The sequence below is a fragment of the Cupressus sempervirens genome, chromosome 6 (assembly GCF_028749045.1).
Source record: "Cupressus sempervirens isolate cs-2001-9-10 chromosome 6, ASM2874904v1, whole genome shotgun sequence".
Taxonomy (NCBI): Eukaryota; Viridiplantae; Streptophyta; class Pinopsida; order Cupressales; family Cupressaceae; genus Cupressus; species Cupressus sempervirens.
Window position 1 is genome coordinate 638,862,508 of NC_143123.1, and position 26,300 is coordinate 638,888,807.

Below are 26,300 nucleotides of genomic sequence, written 5' to 3' on the forward strand. Positions count from 1 at the left end.
TGATTGGCATTTAACTATATCGGAGTTTTGGATTGGCTGGTCGACCAATGTTGGATTGGGGGTTTCATGTTAATACTAAATAGTAACGATAATAGCTGAGCAACGTGGAGCACCAAGCAATGTCACTTGAGGGGGGATTGGAAATTCTGTTTCACCATAGAAAATAATAGGTCTTCGATATATAAAGAGAATTGATTTGCATACTGAATTTAAATTTGTAGCTTTTCCTTCCCAACGGCATGAAATTCTTTTTCCTCTATCCTAGATGCTGAAAACTAAGACTCTGCAAACTTTTTGTCAACAGAAAGGAAGTTCTATGTATTCAAGCAGATGCTGAAAATACCTACACCCCATAGATTTCTCGTCAGATTAAATCAGAATTAGTACTGCAGTTCTCAGTTAGCGTGTGTTAAATTAACATCATTTGCTGTATTTATAATCTTCAGTAGGGCCACATGTTTTGCATTACCTGTGCTAAAATTTCAGTCAATTTGATAGCACTAGCAAGACACAAATCAAATTATTTGAATAACATATCACCAATCGCATCACTTTCACACGATATGTGGATCATCTGCTGCATGCTCTAGATACATCCACTAGATAATCATCAATTAGATTTGATATGCTATTCAGATTAACTGGAAGAGCAGGACCTCTGCTCAACAGACATGCATACTACAGTTAAAAAAATGTACCCCTTGACTTGAAGGATCTCCTTCAAAAACTAAGACTCGATGTTAGGATACAAAAAGCAGCATCTACTAAAGCCAGCCGAGATTATCTAATGTTTACATCTCAAAGTTACCACACTGGTTCGTCTCCAGAGTGGAGTTCACTTAAAAACAATCTAACCATAAGCTCCTTAAGTGTCACAACTTATCCAAATCATCTAAACTGCAACTCTGATTTCTAAGAAGATGTTTCTCAGTGACCGAATATTTTCTCTTTGCTCTTTGAAAGCCAAAGAATTTTTTTTAATTTACCACCGATTCACTGGTGGCTTAACTTTGTAAATTCGCACTATCCAATTAGATGTAGTGAAGGCCTCTTCCAGGTACTCAAGTTTCACATTCTTGTTTCCTATTTCAACTCCTCTTGCACGATCCCACCTGCCACGTGAAATCCAGCCAAGTCAGATCATTCAAAAGTCAACAAATTATTTGAAGCGTGTGTTATTACAGAATATTTGTGCATGACATTGGCAAGAATGATTTTTGTATCCTATGCAAGCCCAAAAAACAAGGCAAGAGAATGACAACAAAACAAAAACAAACAAGAACACCTTAGCCAAAACAATGAAATAAGATTGAATTTAGAAGGCCAAAAATTAGAACTTCTAAAACACAGTATTGTGAGACAAAGGGCTTCTACCAAGCATTTTTATACGCCCTAACCATCTTAGCTATGAACCAACTGAAGTTGTGCTAAGAATTGGTCACTTCCAGGATGCTAACACCGATTAATTAAGAGATTTTCATGTTAGGCAGAGTGAATATTTATAACCCCCTTGATAATTTAAAAGAAACTTGAAAACGGACATGACTGAAGTATTTTTTGTTGTACTGCAATGAAGGAAAAGATGCAACTGCCTACAGAAGAGAATTAATTTAAATTGTTACCCAACATGACCTCAGATGAAAAAAATCCATAACATTCAAAATCTTGAATAATTAGTCTAAAGGTGCTGCAACAAATTCAAACAAAGGGTGTGGACCAGCACGCACTTAATATTATCCAGGAGTTGAAATCCTGGACTAGATACACAATTCCCTACCAAATGTTTGCAACTTTGCAATTCTTGTACACAAATCCACAAGAAGGTTGTGGCAATTGTTTGCTTAACTGTTCCAGTTACAATGCTAAGCTTCATGACACTGACACAGAATTGGAAGATTGTGCACTTCATGTAAGCAATGAAATTTTTCTCACCAATCACCACTGCCTAAGTTGTGTCCACAAATCACTTTCTCAGGGCACTACTTACTCTTAAAAAATATAAGAGAAATCACCATACCTCTAGAGTCTAAACCCATTGTTCGCAATATGACCACTCAATCAAATAAGGAGAGATATGTGGTTGTCATTTATGGCAACATTCGTTTTGCAGTTTAGTCATGATTATTTGTGAAGGAAAATTGTCTTAGACAGTGTTACAGCAGCATGACAAGATTTGTTGATAGCAAAATATTCCCTTGGAATATTCTCTTGCGCAGTTAACCAGAGATGCATGACATCATCCTGATGATGCATACCAGTGCACATGTCTCTACGAGCAACTGAGTTCAAGTTATGAAGGAAATAGTGATGCAGTAATTTCACAGTGCAGAACAGAGCATGTCAATAGAATGAGTTAAACTACTTGAATAATTGTTTTAATTATTAAATCTTGATGAGCCGACTCTAAAGATGATATGTGAGTCGACTAAGGAAGAATTTATTAATATGTTTGGTATATATAAAGAACTCAATTGCGAAGTTAGTGTGGAATGTGAATGATGAAAAATGCTATGCGAAGTAATGTTATGTGATGCAAGATATGATGCAATTTATATGCACAGTTACCCTTTGTATGAAGAACTGACAATCAGAAGAACTGCTAAGTATAGCGAGTAATTCAGGTATGCGCATTTACTGACAATCAGAAGATTTGCGAAGTACAGCAAGTGATCCAATTTTGTATGTATATCTATTCTCTTGAAGCACTCAATTGTATAATTGCATGTTAGGGCAGTGGGCTCTTCTTGCACACATTTGTATATGATCTACCAACTCCTAACAAGGTTTTAGGCTTCTAACAAGGCCTAGTCTCCTAATAGGGACTCAAGACACTATACATTCTTCATAGACTCCTAACAGGGTCAATATCCTTAACCGGATTCTTTATATAGTGAATCATCTTGTGGGTTCCATCCCCACCGGGGTTTTCCCTTGGCTAGGGTTTCCTTAGTTAACAAAATATGGTGTTGTGAGTTCTTTTCATGTATGGTTGTTTTTATTGTTTAGCACTATTGATTCTCTCTCTTATGCTTGTGGAAAAGTGATTAATAATATTCAGTTGTGGGTAAAAAGATCATTAAGAGAAATCACCATTATCTATTTCTAACACCCATTTCCGTTGTGTCCACAAATCACTTTCACAGGGCACTGCTTACAATTGGGAAACCCACCACCCTTAATAAATATAAGAGAAATCACCATACCTCTAAATCCACTTCAAGATCCAACATCATCAATAAGAACTGAACTCAGCTTGGGAAATTATAAAATTAACTTGTGGGCAAGCTGCACCAGCAATGAAATTAATTCTATAGCTTTGCTCACAACAGTAGCCTATATTTTAGCAGGTCTTACCAATAAGGGTTTAAGGTATTTTGTAAACTTATTCACCCACTTTTATTAATTAACATATTAGAAAAAAATTTAAAATTCACAATGCTTTCAGTTTTTTGGAAATATATTAGATAACAAATCCTTCTGTTTCATAAGTGCCTTCAGTGGTATCTATACCTTAATATTCCAAGGATTGTTTACAAGTGGTATGCAAGCTCCAATTTTTGCCACTCTAGCAACAGCTTATATGGGCAAGTCCATGGAGAGACAAAGCACCATCTTATCTAATTTTCCAATTCATACACAATTGAATATCTAAGAGACTTGAAAGGTCTTTTCATTCTGATTCTCCCCTGAACAATCATAAATGTAAAAACTTAATCTCTAAGATCTTATTAGAAAAATTTCACTAATCTTGTCAATAAATGTGATAGAATAAATCATATTTGTATATGCATATCTACACGATAAGATAGATTAGATTTACTAGTTAACCATGTACCCCAATGTCCAACAATGAATTTTCCAACCTCAAAGGAGTATATACATTTTATGCACATAATGGATAAGTGTTTAAATGAATAAATATCTGCCTCTATGTCATTTAAAAAATATATAATATCAAGGTAGAGAATTGACCAATTTGACAATATCACAATTTGACTTGCTGTGGAAAATATCTCCTACTTATCAATTGATGAGCTTAAGGGGCTTTCTAATGAATGGTTTGTAAGGCAACACTTGGTGAAGGTTTTGCAAATGGGGTTGCAAGTAGAGTAGGTTGAACTATGGAGGAAACTCCGTAGTTGAGCACACTCAAGCTGGAGTAATTCTGGGATGGGTGACCTCCCAGGAAGCCCTGGTGCTTCACCTCTGTGAGCATCACCTAGATCTAATGAGTGCTAAGTGTTTCATTTATTCTCATAAGAGATGGATTCATGTGAATCACTACTCATGAAACATGGGTCAATGAGTTTGACTCAAACTACATGGTTAAATCCTGATAACAATATCACAATTTGACTTACTGTGGAAAATATCTCCTACTTATCACTATCATAATTTTCAATACCATTTTATTGGAGTTCAGTTCTTTCAGAGAATTTGCTCTCTAGTTATATGTAATTGTAAACAATGAAATGATAAAACTATTGTTTATCCACCATATAAACACGAGAGAGAGAGAGAGAGAGATTGAAATACCTATCATATTTCTAGATCCCCATTAATAATAGGCTATTATTGGTTGATTCCCTGAATGAATAAAAATCAATCTCCATTTCGTCTAAAAATGAATAAAGGGTAGAACCATGAGAATATAACAATTTGGTAATTTGTAGTTCTCAATACCACTTCATTGGAGTTGAACTGTTTCAAAAAAATTGTTCTCTGGTTATATGTAAACAATCAAATCAGTACATAAAACTCTAGTATTATCAACTATTATAAATATAAAACGTAATAGGGGGATATTACCATGAAATTATGAATCCTTTGATTTCTGCAACTTATTACTGCTGGATAACCTGTATGCCTTGCTTCTATGGGTATATTACTACTAACTTCAGTTTTTATAGAAGCTTTAACTATTTATGGATTAGTGAATACATTCTAATGAATCATGCCACGTTTGTATTAGGGTTCTGTGAGGAAATATCTTGCAATTCATCTATTTTTAGGCAGCATTTACCTCTACAATCATTATAAAATGGGTGCATTAGATTACAAATTTTGAATGATGTTTAAGACACAATAAATGGGCCATTTTGCAATTCTTGCTGGAAGTTTGGTAGTTCACAGAATACCCTTCACAACTCTAATGATATCATTCCATCTTTTTCAGTCCAAATAAACAGACTTGTCTCACAAAAAACGCAGAGCACTAAATCTCAAGCCTCTCTTTATAATCTTCTCTATCTGTAAAAATATGGTAGAAATTAATATTTCCACACACAACACTAACATATACGCCTTTAGCACCTGACTAAGTAACCCATGACAGTCTTCAAAAATGACTCCCCCGTTAAAAACGGTAGAAGGAAGAAGTTTCTACCAACACATAAGATGTGTTATTACTTGAATGACTTCACACACCCAATAATAATTGTTAGAGCCATAGCTCCAAAAAATACCCCAAATATAAAGAAATTGAAGCTCAACGCACAACACTAAATACTGCTGCTTTTTCAATTCTTCTCATATATTTGAACGAATGACTCCCACATGAAAATGGCACTGACAGCTCTACATAAATGCCCAGCCAATGGTTGTCTAGTAATCATCACATGACCCTGTATATACTCTGCCACCAAGAAAATGGCTCATCCATAATCAACGGCATCTGATCTCTTAATTCACAAAAAAAAATTGTTCCCCACAAAAAAAAGTAACAAATATGGCTAAAAGGATATGGTTATGATTTACAAGTTCCCAGCCCCATAAAACAAAGCACAACACTCATTTTCTCTGATTCCTTAACTCTCACCATTCAAATGGTTAACATGCACACACAGCCAACTCTGGTTGTTTGTGTTAATGTAAAGCTTAATCGGATAATAATAATATTGAAAATATATTTATGTAATATATTTCTATTGTTATATTTTAATATATTATTATTGCACATTGAAATATTATATATATTAAATAGTGGGATATATATAAATGAGACTGAAAATAATATATACTAGTATGTGCATTTAATATATTAATGAAGCGGCTGATTAGTGATTAATCTATGTTATTTGTGTTTGATTCTAATCAATCACAAATGCTAATGTTCAGTGTTTTATGTTTTGGTACCTTTACGTAGGTGACCTGGAGTCATGTCTGATAGGTCGTGACTCCTCCATGAAACACGCCAATTGAACATCTCTCCGTAACATATAAATCTTTACACCTCCCTGTTTTGATGGCAACAAACACATAATTAACATTCAGTCTTCTGCATATCATTACAGCACTCCCATACCTCAAAGTGTCTTTCGACGGTGGTTAGTGCAGGCTTTCTTCAGCATAACCGAAGTCATTCAGATTTTAGTATTTCATTACTTTCAAAATTCAGTGGTGGAAACTTTGACCTGCAAAGTTGTATTCCTTCTGAAATATATAGAATTTGAGACCAGTATAAACAAAATTCATTCAATGTTCAAGTCTGATATTTTAACATGGTATCAGAGCAGAAGATCTACCTGTGTGTTGAAGATGAAGAACCTCTGCACAAAATCTACCTTGAAGATTCAGAAAATTATTTAAAATCAATAGCAGAGTTGTACCTAGTCAGCAGAAAAGAATCTAGGCAGCGTAAATAAGTCAGTGTCTTGACATGGCAGTGAGGGTGTATTATATATACAGGAATCGTAATGAGGAGCACACGAACGAAGAGGAATAAGGGAGATACCTCACGGGGAGGTCTGAATAAGCAGGAGTAAGATGGGAAAAATATCCATATTAATTTCATACATGCATTTAGTTCCAAACTAATTTTAGAACTTCATGGATTTTAATCGTATATTTATAGTGGACAAATTTGATTATTAAATTATATCGTCAGCAGACTGTATCCTGCATGGAATATATTATTTGCCGATATATCAATTTTAATGGACAAGTAATAACTTTTCAATTTACAGCAACATAACTCCTCACCGCACAATCTACAATCACGTACGGTATTGAATGAAGCAGAAAGAAATGGTGACTTCAGACTGGATCAATGCTTGGTGACTAAATGTAAACTTGCTATGATTATCATCAAAGAATATTATCACTTGTTGCATCAGAGAATATTATTCATTTTACAAGGAAATCAGACACATAAGTTGCGTAATTTCATTTGATCACCATTGGCCTGCGATTCCCTTATGGGAAATAAATACAACAATATTGTCATTGTGTGTGAGGGTACAGGAGGTCTGAGTAAGGTGTGTCAAACATCAACAAATTCTGTGATAGATGCAAACCCGACCGTCATGGTTTCCAAATCGCTCAATTGGCATTGACGCTCTCGCTACTTCAGCCGGCTATGTTACCGCATATAATTATCATTGAGAATTGGGATTTTTATTAGAATGATGTGATGGTTCAAAGATGTATCTTTTCTGCTCTAAACGAAATTGAACATCTAAATATATTCTAAAGGCAAATATTGTCAAGAGAAAATGAACACCATCATTTGGAAACTTATGAGTGGACGGCTGCTAAATGCGTCCAGAAGATTGGTGATTATCGAAGCGACCAATCACTATGTATATAGGAGACCGGTTTGATAATCACAACATACCTGTTGAAGCAATTTGATTTGATAACCCTAAGATTTACATGAAGATCCTACCAAGTTAAAAGACTCTGATTATTACCATACTATCCAATTCAGATAAGTTGTCTTGTACGAAACTTCAAGATATGAAATTGATTTGTCAAAATAATGTGGAAGCATTAAAACCACTACTAATATTGTTGGTGGATATTCATTTGCTGGAGTGGCAACATATATAGTCAAGGATGACAAATTTGCAAAGGAGCTCAGGGTTTTTGTTGTTCTTTGCTCAAATCGGATGCAGGCGCACGTTGAGAAGAGTGACTCCAGTGTGGTAGTCGATCTAAATGAAACCGTTTATGTGAGGCCCACGCTCTACATTGAGAAGCTCGACTTGTGTGATGTCTGTGGATGGGAAAGAACCTCGTGTTATCGAATCAATGCATGGTTCAGTGTAACGTGTGGGAAGCTTGACGCAAGTGTCACCCATTGGTTCTTGGGTTGATTTTGTATGCCTTCTACCTGTGATCCCTTACAATTAACAGAATGGGGGAAGGGATCCTTAATACAGTTACATGAGGACACTAATTCATCTAGATCAAAATCAAAAGGGTGTTGATGTTAGTCTAGATAGAAATGTGACTCCTTGAAGACAAATTGACTAATCTAGTATGATTGAGATCGCATAAGAAGGGAAATTTGAAGTTACATTAAACATTTGGTGGGAGTATGAAAAAGAAGAATAAAAGGAAGTTTGTCATACCTGATATAATGTTGAACAGTGATATATGAGTGGGAATTTTACATTGTGGGGGAGATTATAACCAATGTTTCATTCCCACTTGAACCATCCTTTATTGAAGCAATTTGTATTTGGTACTTCTTACACATTGTGCAGAACTCAATCTTATGACAGTAGCTCTAAAGAATGTTTGATCTAGAATTCATTAGTCATCTGATGATCATGTTGGATAAAGTGAGGCTCTTGAAGTAAATATCTTTCATGATTGAGAATATAAGAACCCATCTATAACCAAAAGAAGTATGGCTCATCTGTCGGAGAGGGAGAAAATAGATGATATGTTTCAGTTTGCTTCCAAAAATCTTGGTTATATTGGCTCAAAAGGAGTAGACTATGCTGAGATGGTTTTTCTACTAATAAAAAAATTATAGCAGTTAAAGGGGCTTTGATTCATGGGACAAAGTTCCATGTGAACCAGGGATATCTAGACTACAACATTCCTAGATAGATGGATACTTGTTGAACCAAGGAGCATGACAGTTCATTAGAGACAACCTTGGAAAAGAGCGAGAGCAGATAGAGTATAAGTTTTAAATTCAGAGTTAGTTTTGACGCCTTATTGGAAATATCCTTGACATGGAGATCAAAATGTTTGTGTTTCTTCATGAAGAAGAAGTTCCAAGTGAAATCCCTCGTAATACATTCTTCTCTATGAGAGTTAAGTTTGAATGGAAAACCATATTCTCTGATATGATTCATGGTGGATGTCATGACAACACCATATGATAGTATCTATGGTGACTTCATGTGTGTATGGGCCTAACCCTACATCATGAAGAAGTGAGGACTTCCAAATGATTATCACTTGTATTTGCAAAAGATATTGGAAGGTGGCGATCTTACAATAACTTAAATCATGATATTCATTTTATGTAAATGTTGAAATAGATCATGAAAGGCTTTATCTTGTAAATCAACAACTAAGTGTTAGATGTCATTAAATTGATAGTCTATAAGTTGTTTGTGTAGATATATAATAGGTACTAGGTGAATATCTTGCCTTGATATTCTGATAGGCCATTACCGGATTGAGTACTTGGTGAAAATCATTTAGTTGATGTTCTGATAGGCCATTACTCAAAGTACTTGGTGAGTATCATTTGATTGAAATTCTGATAGGCCAATACTCATGTTACCTAATATGATATCAAATAGTAATTGGTGAATATCATGTGTTGATGTTCTAATAGGCCAATACTTATATGATATCATATATGAAATCTTCTTGGATGTGTTATTTCTAAATATTATTAATGGTGTTCTATTTACATGTGTCTATCCTTCTAATCTAAGAGGGAGCGCTAATGTGTAGCTTAATCAGATGATAATAATATTGAAAATATATTTATGCAATATATTTCTATTGTTATATTTTAATATATTATTATTGCACATTGAAATATTATATATATTAAATAATGAGATATATATATATAATTAAATGAGACTCAAAATAATATATACTAATATGTGCATTTGATGTATTAATGAAGAGGCCGATTAATCTATGTTATTTGTGTTTGACTCTAATCGATCACATATGCTAATGTTCGGTGTTTTATGTTTTGGCACCTTTACATAGGTGACCTGGAGTCACGTCCGTGACTCCTCCATGAGTCATGCCTATCGAACATGACTCTCAGTCATGTATAAATCTTTAGACCTCCCTGTTTTAATGGCAGTGAACACATAATTAACACTTCAGTCTTCTGCATATCATTACAGCGATCTCATACTTCAAAGTGTCTTCAACAGTGGTTAGTGCAGGCTTTCTTCAGCATAACCGAAGTCATTCAGATTTTAGTATTTCATTACTTTCAGAATTCAGTGGTGGAAACTTTGACTTGCAAAGTTGTATTCCTTCTATATCTTGATTATAAAGATTCCTATATATTTTGAAATATAGAGAATTTGAGACCAGTACAAACAAAATTCATTCAATATTCAAGTCTGATATTTTAACAGTTTGCAATATATATCAAATGTTATAACAGAAAGTGAAACAGTGCCATTCATACAAGGCATTACATAATACCCACCCAGTTCGCAATATTCTTTCTTTTGAAAACATGCCACTTAGCAAAATAACACCCAACTGTATTTTATTATGTCTTGAAGAACGGGACATTTATTCTAATTCTTTAACATAGCACTCTAGTGAAAGCTCAATTACTTAAGCTAGAATTGTTTGATTCTTATAGAAATTGAACCCCGTGACTTATTCAAACAATGAGACGGCATTAAGGCTGACTTGGAAGAGAAGTGGATAAGCAAGCAGACAACAAGCTGCTGCAGTAGACACACAGGCACCTCACGCAAGTAGCTCGACCAAATTTCTCTGAAATTCATACGACCTTGATCATCAACCTTTGACATCAATAACAACATGCTCAACACTCTAAACTAGTTGCATCAACTTCAAGACAGGTATCACAACATTGTGAACCATTAAAAACATCACGTCACCTCCTCTTCTGCTATTTGTTACTCAAAATGAACAAAAGCTAATGCTTTGTTGGAAATAAACTACCAACAAATAAAGCTTCACTAATAGAGCTAAATAGCAACTATTGAAATCCTCCAACAAGGTACCATCTGCACAAGTTATCAGTGGAAAGAAGAAAAGAAACAACTATTTTTAATCAAATTCTACCATCACATATATTTCTCGTCATTTAGCAAGAAAAATACCAATATCTGAGGTAAAATGCAAAAGCAATAAAAATTGAAGTTTGCCAAAATAAGAAAAATCGTTTCTTTCCAAATAGTTCATTTCCAACAGTTTTTCTATCACATTCTTGTCTTAAATTTAATTAGTTTCATCAGTTTGGGATCTCATATATCATGTCCATTCAATACATTGCTACTGTCCTGGAGATTAGCTTATTTCCTCCTTCCATTGAGGACATCCAACTAATATGCATAACAGAAGGTGACCTCAAAATTTTGATGTACTGGAGAACTACAGAGTACAGACAATAGTAGTGCCATTGGAAAATTGAATGCCTAACCTCAGATCGAAAATCAAATGCATAGTTGAAGTAGGCCACAAATTTGATTATTTTTTTGAAGAAGTTTAAAGAATGAAAATGCATGCATATGAAAAACATTACCTTCAATGCAGTCAATAACAATATCCAATCAACTGTCTCTAGTATCTCAAAATATGCTGCTTTCATCTTGGAGCTTAATACAAAAATGCAATTTATAAAGAATGCAACAAAAGATGAGCAGGATGTACCCACAACCCAGACATTAAATAACAACCCGCACACAGTGTGTGTGTGATATTTATTAGATGATATTTGCAAAACAACAGCAGCAATAAGAAATTCATCCACTCTAAATTCAAGTTTAAAAATAAGTATTAATGCTTACCCAGGAGGCCTTCCGTATTCTGTACTAAGCTCTCCAAATCTGTAGTAACATAGTTTATACCTGTTCAAAGACACAGGAAAGAGTTAACGGAAATATAATTGCAAAAGCACTAGCAGAATGACATGATTATTAAAGCTTAAGAATGCAGAAATTATATTAAAAAACTGCTTAAAAAATAAGTCCATTGTACACAGTTATTTCTGATTCCAAATTCAAGATAACAATCTCTAAATGTACCACCTGCAAAAACAAGAAAAAGTCCAGCTTGACCTTCATCAACAACACAATTAATTCTCGTGACAATGAATTTTAAGTTTTCACAAGTTTTTACCCTTGCTGAACTTCATCTGAATTTTACGATATTTAATATAATATTATTTTAATATTGAGTTAATATCTTATATAGTTAAATTATTTAGCAATGTTCAATAATTTTGAGAAGTTCATGTATACATCAATTATATTTATACGGAAAAATTAATACCAATTTTTTCCGAAATTTTACCTTGCTGAACTTCATCCAAATTTTATGATCACCAAACTCAAACTCAAATTCAAACCTTGTGACTGTGTTATAAGGAATGAACGATTATACTTCTATAATAAGGTAAGACCAGGCTCGAGTTCAGATTATGAATGAATTATAAATTATTTAAGAGAACAGATTTTACTGCGGTTTATTTTGTTCACTAGAGCAAGTTAAGATTGTGAATGAATTGCTTTTGAAGAACGCAGCAACATTTCAGGTTTTGCTTCTAAATTACCTTGGTGGAATCTAATGTTTAATTGTCAAAGCTTTGAATAATTAACTAAGTTACCAATTCGGATGCGGGTGGAATCTAACATTTAATTGACAAAGCTTTGAATAATAAACTAAGGTACCGATTCTGAAGCAGATTCCAGATATGGGATGAGGGGAAAAAAAAATTTGAATGCGGATGCAAGAGGAAATGTGTATACAAATATATATATATATATATATATATATATATATATATATATATATATATATATATATATATATATATGCAAAGAAATGCAAGAAATATACAAAAAAAAATCATTTGATAGTATGACTATGATATATCACCCTTAATCAAAATTCATATGATATATAAATATGTACTTGTCCAACATTAGAGTCAAGTCTTAGACATTAAATTCAAATAGGTCATGTTCAAGATTCCAACAAAATATCAACTAATATGCATTAGAGTCTAAATCATAAGGATTCACAAATGCTGAACTTGGCTTCACTATGGCAATGCAAACTAGAGACCAAATGAGAAGTGGCTGTAGGTGCAAACAAAGTTCCAAAATGAGTTGTGAATACTTCAACATTCACCTTTTAGGGTCGTTTTAGGGTTTCCTAGCAAAAAAACAACCTAAAAAATCAATTTAAGCACATGCATATTGGGCAACAAGTTTTATTTAGGTTTTTTTAATGATTTTGGCCACTAGGCCCACGTGTGCTGCCAGATATGTCAGGAAGCCCTGTGGAAACTGGCCGGAAGCGTCCACCTCTGATTCAGAATCCAGGCAATACCCATGAATTGGTAACTTAGATAATAAACTCTTATCTTTCCCGACATTAAAAATATTGAATAATTTAGGGACTCTTGCAAGCAGATATGCATGCCAAATATTTCCAGTCCATTTATAGGTGAGGTCAACGAACAGTTGGAGAAATATTTTGCCATCTTCAAATATGTAAGTCTAAGCTGTGTTTTTACCATGGTATTACTCAGGGCGTGATTTTTATTGAACCCAACTTATACAAAAGCAGTACCCTGTGCTTTTAACCACACTAATTTCAAAAGCCACCATGGCACTTAGGTCTCACCAAAACAGTGCAAATTGCAGGCCCAAACCAAAATAAAAAGTACATTTCTTTAAGAGATACGCATACGCATAAATTGGCTTTAAAGTTGTAATAGTTCAAGTTTGAGAACCACTTACATAAGACAGTTTAACATTTTAGGTGCTGCCCCTTTGTCAACACGGTACTCCCCATTAACAAGATAATCAGGCTCCTTGATAATAGGAAACACTCCACCTCCGATGCGAACCATCCACAAAAACCTGACAATAAGATGTAAATAGTACAGTCAACATCTAAGCAAAGGAACAGTTGTATTCAATGATAGAGAATGCTGCAAAATTTAAGTTGTAATTGTGAATATCTGAGCACCAAGTTAAGAACAAGAACCAATGCAGAGGAGTAATTATCAATAAAAACTAAATGCAAAACATAAGCAAAAGAAAGATGCATTTCTGAACATACTTGTTAATGTCATCAGAAGAGTAGCCAGTAACGCCTCCAAACACAACCAGCACATAGTCAACATCAAGCGATTGCATGATCTCATAAGCTTCATGCTCATATGAAGACATAGCCCGACCAACAGTGGCAATGTGTGTGTTGTTCCATGTGTTGTTGTCTACAATAACAGTTCGGTTTCCCATGGCTGTGATTTGATATCCATAATCCCACCAAGACATTACCTTGGCATCAGGAGGAGTATTTTGCCGCAACCAGAAGTATGCTTCACGATAATCATCAAATATTACCCTGTCACCATGGGCACCCCTAGCAGCTAGAACAATAGACGGAGATGAATATGCCTCTGATGTCACCCAGGTGCAGTGGGTGACATAACTTGTAAGCAAGTAAAGAACTCCTAATATCAAGATTCCAGCACCTTTTCCCTGATAGGGTAGAGACTGGTCTACTGAAACCTGAAAGATCAACCAAATAAGGCATTTATATAGGATCAATGTGAAAAAAAATAAACATATGCTTACAATCCAATCAAGCTCAGAATCCTTTTTAATTTTTTCCCTCTGAACTACTGTGCTACTATTAAAGAGTTTGGAGAAGATGCACATAATATAGATAAAAAGTTACCAAACAAAAACTCGTATCAAGGGTACAATAAAGTTATTAAACTAACACATATCTATCAAAATTAATATATGTCTCCAAAAGATTCTGAAAACCTCAAGCAAAATTGATAGTTTGAAATTTAATAAAAGCCAATGACCATAGTGAAGGCTGCTCGCAATGAAACCTATTCCTAAAAATATACATTTTAACGAGGCTGCATTTGAAAAATATATCCTTGATTCTCGTGACTAATGGTTGTTTCAAGAATTTGCAGGTCATAAAAATTCAGCTGTTTCAAGAAAAATAAGTGGGCTTAATTAAGTAAACACCAACTTGACATGACTGTAGTCCCAAAACCTGAAATACTTTTAAAACAAAACAAGGATGCAGAAAGATCCTTGCATTTCCTCAAAGATGACTACAAAAGTATCCCAAAAGTAAAGAAGCGGGGATCCTAGCCACAAAAATTAATAATTGTTTTTTCTCTGCTATATTGTGGATGAGCTTATGACCCTATACACTTTAATTTTGTCAACATCACTGATGCAAGGGAGTATATCTCCCAACCTCTTCGTCACATCTCTAGTATAGGAGATGGTTATGGAGATGTATACGGTGTCAATGGACATTGAAAACCCATTAATACCATGGATGAGGTTATGATCCTTTAATGCCGTGGAATAAGCTTAAACAAATACTTTAATTTTGTCAACAATCATTGTTGCAAGGAAATATACCTCCCACCCTCTTGGTCACATCTCTGGCATACGAGATGGTTATGGAGATGTACCCAGTGTCAAGAGACATTGAAATCCCATTTCTGAACATCTTCTGATTAAGAATTTTAAACCCTAAAACAATTTAAAAGACTTAAGATATTTTGAAAAGCATTGTAGCCTGCACTGTGTTAGCAGCAACATTACACCCCATTCAAGGTCTTTTGGTGCATAGCCAGAAATTCCATCGACTCAGATATAAGATACTGATAAAGTTGTAGAGAGGAAAAAGAAAGGATTCTAAATGCGTGCTAATTGTGCTACATAAACCTAAAAAGTGACAACTCACTGCAGAATCCTATCTTCTAAGGAAATTGTCCTTGCTTTCTAGCTAAAAATGGTGCAATGAACCTCTCCAAGAAACAGTAAATACACATAGTAAATATGTACCACATGAATATAATCAATCCTTATTGGATCTGCAAAAGGTAATCCAACTCCAGAGTTAAAAATCACATTTGTAGCACATAATAAGCCTCTCCTCCATCTCCCCTATGTGCATCATCCCAGATCATTCTACTAAGAACATCATCAGAACTGAATTTGCCTTATTGCAGTGACCAACAAGGATGCTGCCATGTCTCTAACTTCAGACTCTAATGTGTGGTGCTTCCTTTGTACAGATATTTTCTATTTTCTATTGCACACCTTTGTACATAACATTTTGTATTGGTTTACCCTCCACTTATTAGAATTTATCAGTCCCCAGTGTTGGTTCTAGATGGTCTAGTTTTTGCTTTATAAGATCTCTTTTTTAGCAATCTGGCTTTGCAACTTAATATTTCTAAGTTCCACTGACCTAAGAGCCTATAGCACAGACGAAACCAGCAATTCTTGTGAGACCATTTAACTGAAAATAAAATTTACAGTGAGAAAAATGCACCACCTCTTCATTGGACCACTGGGTAAGGTTTCAAAAAGGTATATCTGTTATATAAAGGGGAATTTATATCAATGCATTTTCGTATGGAATCAGTTTTTGTTTTTGTAATGTGGGATTTCTCACAGATGGACTACTGGCAGAGTACTCTCCAAGTTGCAAAAACTGGCTGGTTTTCTGGCTTGGTGATTTTTCATGACTTTTACTGGCGCCAAAAAATTGCAGAATTTTTGGCAAGAACTTGTTGAGTACTTGCTGAGTTTATGTTAAAAACTCAGCCATAGTTTTATTACAGCAGTTAAAGGCAAAAAACGGCCCAAATCAGTTTCATTTCTCATTTCTTTGCTTGTATTTTGCTGAGAGGGAAAAGGTCTTCCAAACACTTGCAAACTTATTTCGATCAATTTGAAGTGGACTTCAAGCAGGTTTGAAGCACATTTGCAGTGGATTTGGAGCGGACTTTTTGAAGAGGATGACATCAATAATTTGAAGAGGCAAGATATGGAGGAAGGCGTAGATTTGGTTTTACGCTGGATGACATTCAGTTGAATGGAGCAGTCACTACTAGTGCCAGGAGAAGCTAGAGGCAGAGCTATATCTAGGATTGAGGAAAAGCCACCAACTAGGTTAGACATACCGAGCAAGAAGGCAATCATGACCAATGCAGACTTCTAATATGAGACCCTCTAGTTCTACCTCTCCCTTAAATTTTATTAGAACTGAGAAGAGGACGATGTAATTGGAATGATATATTTACTTTTAGCTTTACATAAATTATTTACTATTTTGCTTCCAGCCATGAGTCTCCCTCAAAAGAATGCGATTTTGTACCCATTTTGTGTTTAAATATATTTAGACTAAGCTTGTTTGTTTTGTGTTCTCATTTATTGACTCATTGGATGTATCTTCTCATTGAATTTTGCAAAAAAATGCATTACTAATCAGATCTAAGCAATTTTTCAAGTTTCCGAGTTTTTGCTGAAAACTGGTCAAATTTTCCCCAAATTTGTTTTCAGACCTTGGTGAGTTATTGCCTTTGGTGAGTTTTCCAACTATGGGATTTCTTAATTAATTGATGTTCCTGTTAACAATTTTGTCACCAATTATCCCATCACAAATAACCAATCAGAAACATCTTCTATGGAATAAGTTATGTGCGTCAAATGAATCAGGTTCACAGTTAGCGCAGCTTCGCAGCTGCTTGTGCTAACATTCAAATTTGGGTCACGAAGGTAGGAAGGCTGCCAATTACATGATTGCAAACCGTTCATGCAATAAGGAATCTTAAGTTGCGAAGTCACAATGCAGAGCAGCAGTCAAGTTTAAATAATTTTCGCATCTTCGCACGCAGTCAAGGGTAACCTGAAGTTTGGGCTGCAATGATGTGGAATGCTTTGTTCACACTTTCGCAAGGTTAAATGCTAAACTCCAGTTTCAAGTTGTACAAATGCGACGAGTGGACGCATGTATTGGTGGGCTTGATTCTTATAAGACCCTCATCGCATCGTCGCAAGGTTAGGAGGCAGTTTAATGTTAATCAATTTCAAAGGAGTGTCTTTTCAATAAATGCAGACAGGCTTCAATAGATATCACTCCATCGATAAGCTTCAGAGTTTTAAGTTGCGATGGCGCAAAAGCTAACCACAGCAGTCCATTTCAATGTTTTTGCATCATTGCAAAAAGTCAAGGTTAACCCAGAGTCAAGGTGGCAAGGTTGTGAAATACATTGTAATCGCACTGTCGCAGGAGGTTCAAAGGAAACCTTGGTTTAGGCTACAAAGTGGAGAAAGTCTTTGTTCACACCATCGAAAGGTTAATTGCAGAGTTAAGAACTTAAGTCATGATGGTGTGATGGCAATCGGTTTGAAGGTTAATCATAGTGTCACACACATTTAGTGTTAACCCGAGGTTAAGGTCGCGAAGGTGCGAGAGACGGCAACAGCAGTTAAGTTTTAGAGGTCACAGCATCGCATGGAGTTAAGGGTAACCCAGAGTTAAACCTGCAATGCTGCAAAACACTTTGTTCGCTCATTCATAGGGTTAAGGCCACGGTTAAGATGATAAGTCGCAAAGCCACGAAATAGTGATGGTGGTCAACCCAAACCGCTTCACAAAATCACATGACTTAAACATGCTTGATGTTTTGCGGTTGTGAAGGGGTGACGAAGGTAAAATGGTTGGTCTTCGCAGCCTCGCAAGTCAATATGGTCAATGAGGAAAACAAGTTCCAATGGGGCGACACGGTTAAAGACAGCAGCAAATTCCTTTATCATGGCATCGCACAATTAAGGAAGTGTTAGTTCCTAACCGTTGCGAAGGTGCGAAGTGGTCAATTTTATGATGTTCACAAGGTCACAATGGTCAGAGGGCTAAAGTGATAAAGGGCTGCGAAGCAGTGATAAGGCATAAAACGGGACGCTCGTAGTTTTGCAGAACCAAGTAGTTAATGAAGAAGATAAGTTGTGAAGCCACGAACAGGTGTAAGCGCAAGTCAATAGGATAGTTAGAATGTTGGGTGATGTGACAGGATTGACTGTTGAATGATGACATGGCTGACCTAGCGTGGTTGTGAACACGGAATCAAACAGTTCCTTTAATGGCGAACAGGTCTTGATCATTTGCAACCACTATTTTGAGTGTTCTCCATGCCTTGTAAATGCAGATTTCCTCTTACCACCGCCATGGTTATCCATCTACCAGCCAAGGCAATTATGGCCGTCATTTCTATCTCTTTAAGGCCAGTTTTGCACACAATGATCTGATTTTCTGCATGGTGACGTGCTTCCAATCAGATCTCCCTTCTAATTCTTAGTTATTGCTCTTCTGCAACTTGAATTCAGTGATTGAGTTTAGAATTTCAATGCAAACATCGAAGTTATGCCTAAACTCAATAAAAGGCAGTTGTAAATATGTTTTAGAGGTTCCTCTCTGCTTGTATTTCACAGCAGCATTATGCTCTGCAACTTTTGCCTTTTATTAATGAAAGCTCTATTTCTTACCTCTTCTTGTTATTCATTATTTGTGCATGTATCTTGCCTTGTTTTGAATGTTTCTTTCTAGTTTCTAAGGTTTGTACGTTGTGTTCAATCTATTGATGACTGTTGTACTATGAAGATGTCTTTCCCTTTGGGATTTGATCAGTTCCAAACCTGCATGTGATTCTTTGAAGGTAGATTAGAGTCAAGATCTATGTATCTAAGTGTCTCATTGATGTTTTGTGCAGTCGTGGACAGAGTAGTAACCATTTCAATTAGGTGCATCACCTCCCTTTACCTTTCAGCAATTTACTTTCCAGTTCTCCTTCTCCCTTTTCCTCCCAAGCAATAGTTAGGTGCATCCTGATTGTAAGGAAGCCGGCCTTCTCCGAAAACTCAATCTCACAGTTCAAGTCCCACAGCTTGGAGATTGTTTCTATGTTACACAAGGTAACCTGAGGGTCATACCTCAAGCAGGGATGCAGACTTTTGTGTCAACAGTTCCCATGTAAACAACCAAGTCTTCATTGTAACTATCAACACACACACTGCACAGTACAGTGTGCGTACAGTGTGTGTGCACTCCATGGTATAGTCCATATGGAATCAACTTTCAATTTTTGCATTGTGAAATTCATGAATGAATTACTATTTCCATGCAATTATTTTGATCTTGTTAAATAACCAAGTCTTTTGTGTGGCTATCAACACACACCCTGCGTACAGAAAGAGACACATGAGGATGAACCTTGTTCTGATTATTAAATCATGTGCCAGGCATTGCAAAACATGTCATTTAGGCATACAAATCCTGTTCTCCTGTTTCATTGCATGACGATGAGCACAAACAACAAGAAACATGATTAAATTGCACCCAGTTCTCCTGTGAATGGCAGAAATGCATTGTGTGCTCCGGATCAATAGTATTTCAGCTACCTTGGTTTGATTTCCCGAAATTTACATATGAACTGTTATGGAGGTTGCAATTTACCTATTTTAAATGCAATCTACAGATTGTGAGCTCATTCAGAACATTGCATGATGGTCTGCCCACAAAACTTAACACAGGTTCTTCACTAGAAGCATTTTTTATAGGGAGCTCTACTTGTGTTTTTACAACAAACCAGTGACTAACTCAAGACCTGTTCCTCAAATTAATACATGTATAACAAGAATTTCCAAAGATATATTCCAAAAGCAATCAATAGGAACATAAGGATGCATCTAGAAAAGAAGCCCATGAGACAAAGGACTAGGGCCGGGTCATCAAAGAATTCTCTAGACACCTTCATAGAATTGACATCTTTGGTACAACACAGCATGTGAGGATCGTATTGGTGGACTACTTGCCCTGACACAATATAAAAAAGAAATCATAAAAAAAAATAAGAACACTGAAAGGGATAAAGATTTAAGTGCACTACTCTCCTACTCTTGTTCCACCATTACACAAATTTAGGGAAATACAATAAAGCTCTAGTCATAGCACTTCAATAGAACTTACACAACATATTGGGTCATTTAAAACGTAGCCAACGAGAGCGGTTCAATAAGCTGGCCAAAGAAAATCACTAATTCAATATGGCAAACAGATAGAATACCTTAAATGTTCTGATACAAAGGCTAATTGTTATAATTCTAATTAAAAAACTGTAACACTTTCCTACCTCTTTATCATGGTTACTGTCCTTTCATTGTAATTATTTAGAACTGTTTTCTTATTTATTCATTAAATTTTCAATCTCTTACCTGAATTTTAAAAAAAAAAAAAACAATTTTTTAGTACTCTTGATCTTAATTAAGTTGACAGTAACAGTGTCCATATTCTAAAGTTCGTTAAATTACAACAATTTAAGTAGTACTCTACAGTAAATATTTTGGGAAATTCATGACAAACTTCAATTCTCTTCACAGCTATTTAAAAAAAAGAAATGCCACAAAATATTAAAGTAAAAAGTGCAATAAGCCAAGAAACACAAAGCTATAGTTATAATCATATTCCACGGGAAAAGTTCATAGCAATGAACTGAGCAAACAAAAGAAACAACACTGAAGTTCCTGTATTTCAAAGGATAATTAAAGGCAATTTAACTTCATATGCAGAGGAACTAACAGCCAAGCAACAAATATCAATACAAATTCCCTTTAGTACTAGTTACAACTACCCACGTAATTTTTGATTCATACAGACTAACACTGTTCAGTGAGTGGAAATCAAAATTTACATGCATATTTTCTTACCTTTGCAGATGCCTTTGAGATGTTTGCACCTTTATTTGACACTGTAGATGTGAGTTTGGGTTTACCACGCATTAGAACTGCCAAGTTTTTCACACTTGCAGAGATTGCTATAGCACTGATAAGACAAACAGCAGGAGTTGCCACAAGGATCAAACGAACCATCACTCCAGCAAAATATAAACTAGTAAGCCCATAAAGCACAATAAAGATAGTGGCATCTGTTAATCTTCGGAAGCAAAAATATAGTCCTGCTGGAAAGAAAATCAACAGTATGTGATAGTCAAACATGAAAGATGACCAAGCTGTCGGTTGATGCTCTGAGACAGATGCAATTATTGGGATATGATCTTTTGCATATGTTGGATCAAGAAGAGAGTAGAAACGGCCAGTCCAGGGAGAAATGTAGCCAGATGCCATGCCCAAACCAAGTGCTAGTGCACCTACTCCTACTGCAGCTGACACGGTTATCTTCAGAAATGCTTGGAATAGCTTTGGGTCATCAAGCTGATGTTTGACCCAATCTACAAAGTAAAATACCTGAAACCAGACAAAAGTTACATTATATAAAATTTTCCAGTATTGATTCTCCCACAATCAGACCTGAATGGTAAAAAATATTTCTATTAAATTGAAAGAGTCCTCTCCGCAAAGAATAAACAACTATTGAAACTTGGTACATGTACAAGTAGAAGAATAATGTAGTCGGACTTTAATGAATAACTGCATATGTTCCATATCCTAACATAACAAAAGAAACATTTGAAAAAAGAGGTATTACTTGATATATCCTCCAAGCTCAAATGTCAGAAGGTGCATATTATTCCTTATAGAAGTGTGTGCGTATGTGTGTTTAATTTAAAATATGTCATGTCTCCAATTAGTATATACCTTGTCAACAAAAACTTAGAAGGATTGTTTTGGGAACAAATTTGAAATAAGCAAGCATGTGAATAAAAAGGATGACATATGGTACATGTCCTGGGGAGATTTTGCAGATTAGAATAAAGGACACTATAAAGATATCAAACTCCCCCTTACATAAACTCATATTGATGGTACATAAGAACTATAATCAGGTGGTATCTACCATATCAACGTGCAGGACTAATTTCATTGCCATGCTAGCTCCAAGAAAAGGATCAGCTACTGGTGTCAGGCAATAAAGGATAGAAGTATAGACACAACAAATAAAAAAGAGGAAAGATTAGTTGTGTTTTATCTGATGAAGGAACCAAAAACGGAATTGGAGATTTTCAAAGATAAATGCATAATTATCTTACATGTTACATATATGAGTAAGATTACCATATGACTTTTCATCCTGATGATGGTTAGCAAGTGTAATATGAAATGTTGAGAGTAAAATCTTCAACAAATATTTTTCCAAAAGCCATTCTCTACTTGTGCGAAATTCGCCATAAATCATGAAAGGAACAATGATATGTAAATTGATGAGCATCCACTGTCAAGATGTCGAGAGGATTTATGATTAAATTGAGATTACAGATACGTTCTTTTCCCTATTCCGCGTGAGCAGATTTATGTTTCTTTAGGTCCTCGATTAGAAGTTACTCCTTGATATGCAATCCTTTTAACCTCATGTCTCGAAATGTAAAGCGAAAATGAAAAGTTGAAAAAAAAAAACATTACACTAAATTTAAAAACTTGCAACTGAGCTAACCTGCAATAAGAAGAAGACCCCCATGGCAGCCATATGCTCCCCCGATTGCACGTGTTGAAACCCCACAAATCGAATCTGCATCGCAAGCAACATTCCCAAAATGTACATACAATTATAGGCAATATACAATCTAAGCGAATACCTTCCAGTCACAAGAAGCACCACGACATAAATAGGGATCAAATTGATGATGAAGATATATCCTCCCCAAGCAGACACCATGTAAAAATAGGCAAACGCAGAGGCCACGGACCAAGCCAGAGATCCAGTATTAACTGCCTTCACAAATAGATAAAAAGTCAAAAGCAGTGCGAAGATAGCAACGCCTTCATTATCATATGATCCGGCAACCGACCGAGAAATATAACCGGGGCAAATTGCAATCAAAGCTGCTGCAACAAGTCCCGCACCAGAATCCCAAAGCTCCTTTCCAAAAAAGTAGGCAACAATTGTAGTATTTGACGCAAAAAATGGGGCCGTCAAAACGCAGACTTCTCTAATATGAACTACAAAACTTAGCATTCTGAGAGTCCAGTAAATAAGAGCAGCGGTTACCATAAGACCAGGGTACAGTGTCCCTCCGATGATCCTTCCCAAAGGATACCAACTCTCATAATCAAACCAGTTCCAGAATTCATAAAAACCTTTTTCTGTTAAATATAGAGTTGTTCTGTAGTTAAAATAAGGATCAAATTCATGGATCATACTTTCATAGCGAAGCACACTGAAAAGCCTCGCCATAAATGCAAGGATATAGACCAAACAGAGAACCCCAATACGTAGTAAAAGCTCTTGCTGCTTGGTTTTTAGCCTGAAATTCTTCATGGAAAACTGGAGGCTTTCCATTTTTAAGCTCAGTGGCGCCATTATCGAATTCAAAGCGACTTCGGCCTTGCCAGTCATTGGAAATCCTAAGTACGATTGAGAATACCTCCGATCTCACTACAGTTTATGTTTAGTCGATCTTCATGAGATAGCAATGTAATAAAAAACCTACTATGTCCAGAAAATATCAATAAGTCACCATAATGCTCCAAAAAAACGCCAAAAATTCATTTAGAAAAAATTGTGTCAGAAAAGCTACAGATCAGGCAAATTACTTGCCTTCACATCGAAGAGTCGTGATTAAACATACCTGAAAAACCCTGCTAAACCCTGCCTTCTGCTTGATGATGAGTTTCCAGATCCATGATTTCCTATTCCATTCCCTTGACTGCATAAGTAAAATGAAATGGATAATTTAGTACCTCGCTGAATGGATATCGAATATTTAATTTTTAAGGAACATAGGCCTATATGTGAGGGTGGAATGTATGGGAAAGGAAAACATGTTTATTGTTCTCATATGAAAGAGAGTATAATTTTTTAAATATAAATTTTAGGTATTTAAAATGTACTTTATATTAATGATTTATATATGATAACTATAATGTGTTAAATATTTTAGCAAGGTAAGTGAGAAATAATATGTTTAGTCAAATTAGATGCAGATTTTGTATGATAGATAGATAGAAATTAGTATGAGATGTTTTTTGATTTAGCTGTGTGAGTTTTTTTTATTGATGTTTTAAATTAAATTTGATGATTTATTAGTGAGAGACAAGAGACAAAAGTTAATAGAAGAAAAAATAGTTAGAAAATTTAATGATGTTTTGATGAATTATCAAAAATCTATAATATTTGTCATTATGAATCCTTGTTGCTATTACATGACTAGTCATTCATCCCTAGATCTTATATATGCAAATGTAGAAATTGAATCTCTGAAAGTGCATGAGGTTAGCTTTTATCATATCATGAAGATATATAAAACGTATTTGTGTTGGGAAAGGATGGAGCACAACAAAGTATAAGAAGGCAACAACACGAAGAAGCACAGTTTGTCTCAGAGCTTCCTTCAAAACCCTAGACGAGTTTAAGAGTTGATTTTGTGACATTCTTGCAAACTCTCACCTTGATGTGACTATGGTTTGTGATAGGGGCTTACTCCAAGGTGATTTGTTGAATGTGCTTGAAGCAAAGAAGATAAAGTAGGGGATAGTGGGGTTGAAGGCAAAGACAAGAAATGTGATGGAAGAGCAAATAAAGGACATGGGTGATGCATGTAAAGATGAAACCCTCTCTCCAAAAAGTAAGGGAGATACAAACTTTAATCAAATAATGAAAGATTTAGTGAGAGACAAGGAGGGTAACCACTCTACAATAAATAAACTAGGAAGGCTCTAAAAGCCTAACTGGCAAAGGAAGGAAAATACAAGATAAATAAGTCAAAGGAACAAAAGAGCAAGTGAATGAATGTCAAAACTTAGAGTATTTAATCCCTGGTGATGTTGCATTGCAAAGTGTTGACATAGATCTATAAAAAAAAATTGCTTTTTTTTAAGGGCATACCATTTAAAATGGTTTTTTTACAAATGTGCTAGATTAAACCAGGTGAGTAAAGGATGAGAGATTGAAGCTAGACGAGAGCTTGAAAAGGGGATGTTTCTTGCAAGTTTAAATTGACCATGCTCAAGTATCCTTCAATACAATATCCAGATAATCTGTGGGTAGATTGGTTATTTATAGGCATGGTCTCTAGCTTTTCATCCTAATGGTCCCTCTAGATCCAACTACCCTGTGTTGATAAAACTAACTTCTTGAATTTCGTTCTTAGACCCTTATTAAAATAAATAGTCTCACAACTTAGGAGATTCAATGTAAAAAGAATTATGACTACTTCTCTAGCCTAAAGGTTCACCCAATGGCTTATGTCAATATGGACCTAAATAACTAGTTACGTAAGAATAACAAGTTATTTGGTCTAAGGTTTAAGTTTTTACAACTAATATTGTATCTAAATAAGCCTAATGTGTGATTTTTCTACTAATGAGATTGACAACTAATAAGGGATTGTCATGTAAGGAAAAACATGCATATAGTTAAATTCAATCTACGTGCTCTCCTAGTTTACAGTAACAACCAAAACCCTCTCAACTTTTTGAAATTCCTAATATAGTTATGATGTAGTCATGATAGAAGGACCCTCATCAAGACAGTCCAAATCGTGTAACATGAGTCACACAACCTTAAAATAAAATAAAATAGAA

General features: G+C 35.3%; 1 protein-coding gene across 2 annotated transcripts; it reads right to left on the minus strand.

Moving 5' to 3' along the window:
* Window positions 1–409: 409 nt before the first annotated feature.
* On the minus strand, window positions 410–24,479 carry STT3B (staurosporin and temperature sensitive 3-like b). 2 transcript variants are annotated; one of them, XM_089789196.1, is made up of 7 exons: window positions 24,347–24,479; window positions 23,212–24,204; window positions 21,531–22,067; window positions 14,056–14,510; window positions 13,731–13,853; window positions 11,772–11,831; window positions 410–1,112 (listed from the first exon to the last, which is right to left on the minus strand). In XM_089789196.1, the coding sequence occupies exons 2-7, from the start codon at window positions 24,112–24,114 to the stop codon at window positions 983–985; spliced, it is 2,208 nt and encodes a 735-aa protein (XP_089645322.1). In that variant the 5' UTR covers window positions 24,115–24,204; window positions 24,347–24,479; the 3' UTR covers window positions 410–982. The 2 variants fall into 2 exon arrangements, with proteins under 2 accessions (XP_089645322.1, XP_089645323.1); XM_089789197.1 differs by having other exon boundaries at window positions 23,212–24,207.
* Between the last annotated feature and the right edge of the window lie 1,821 nt (window positions 24,480–26,300).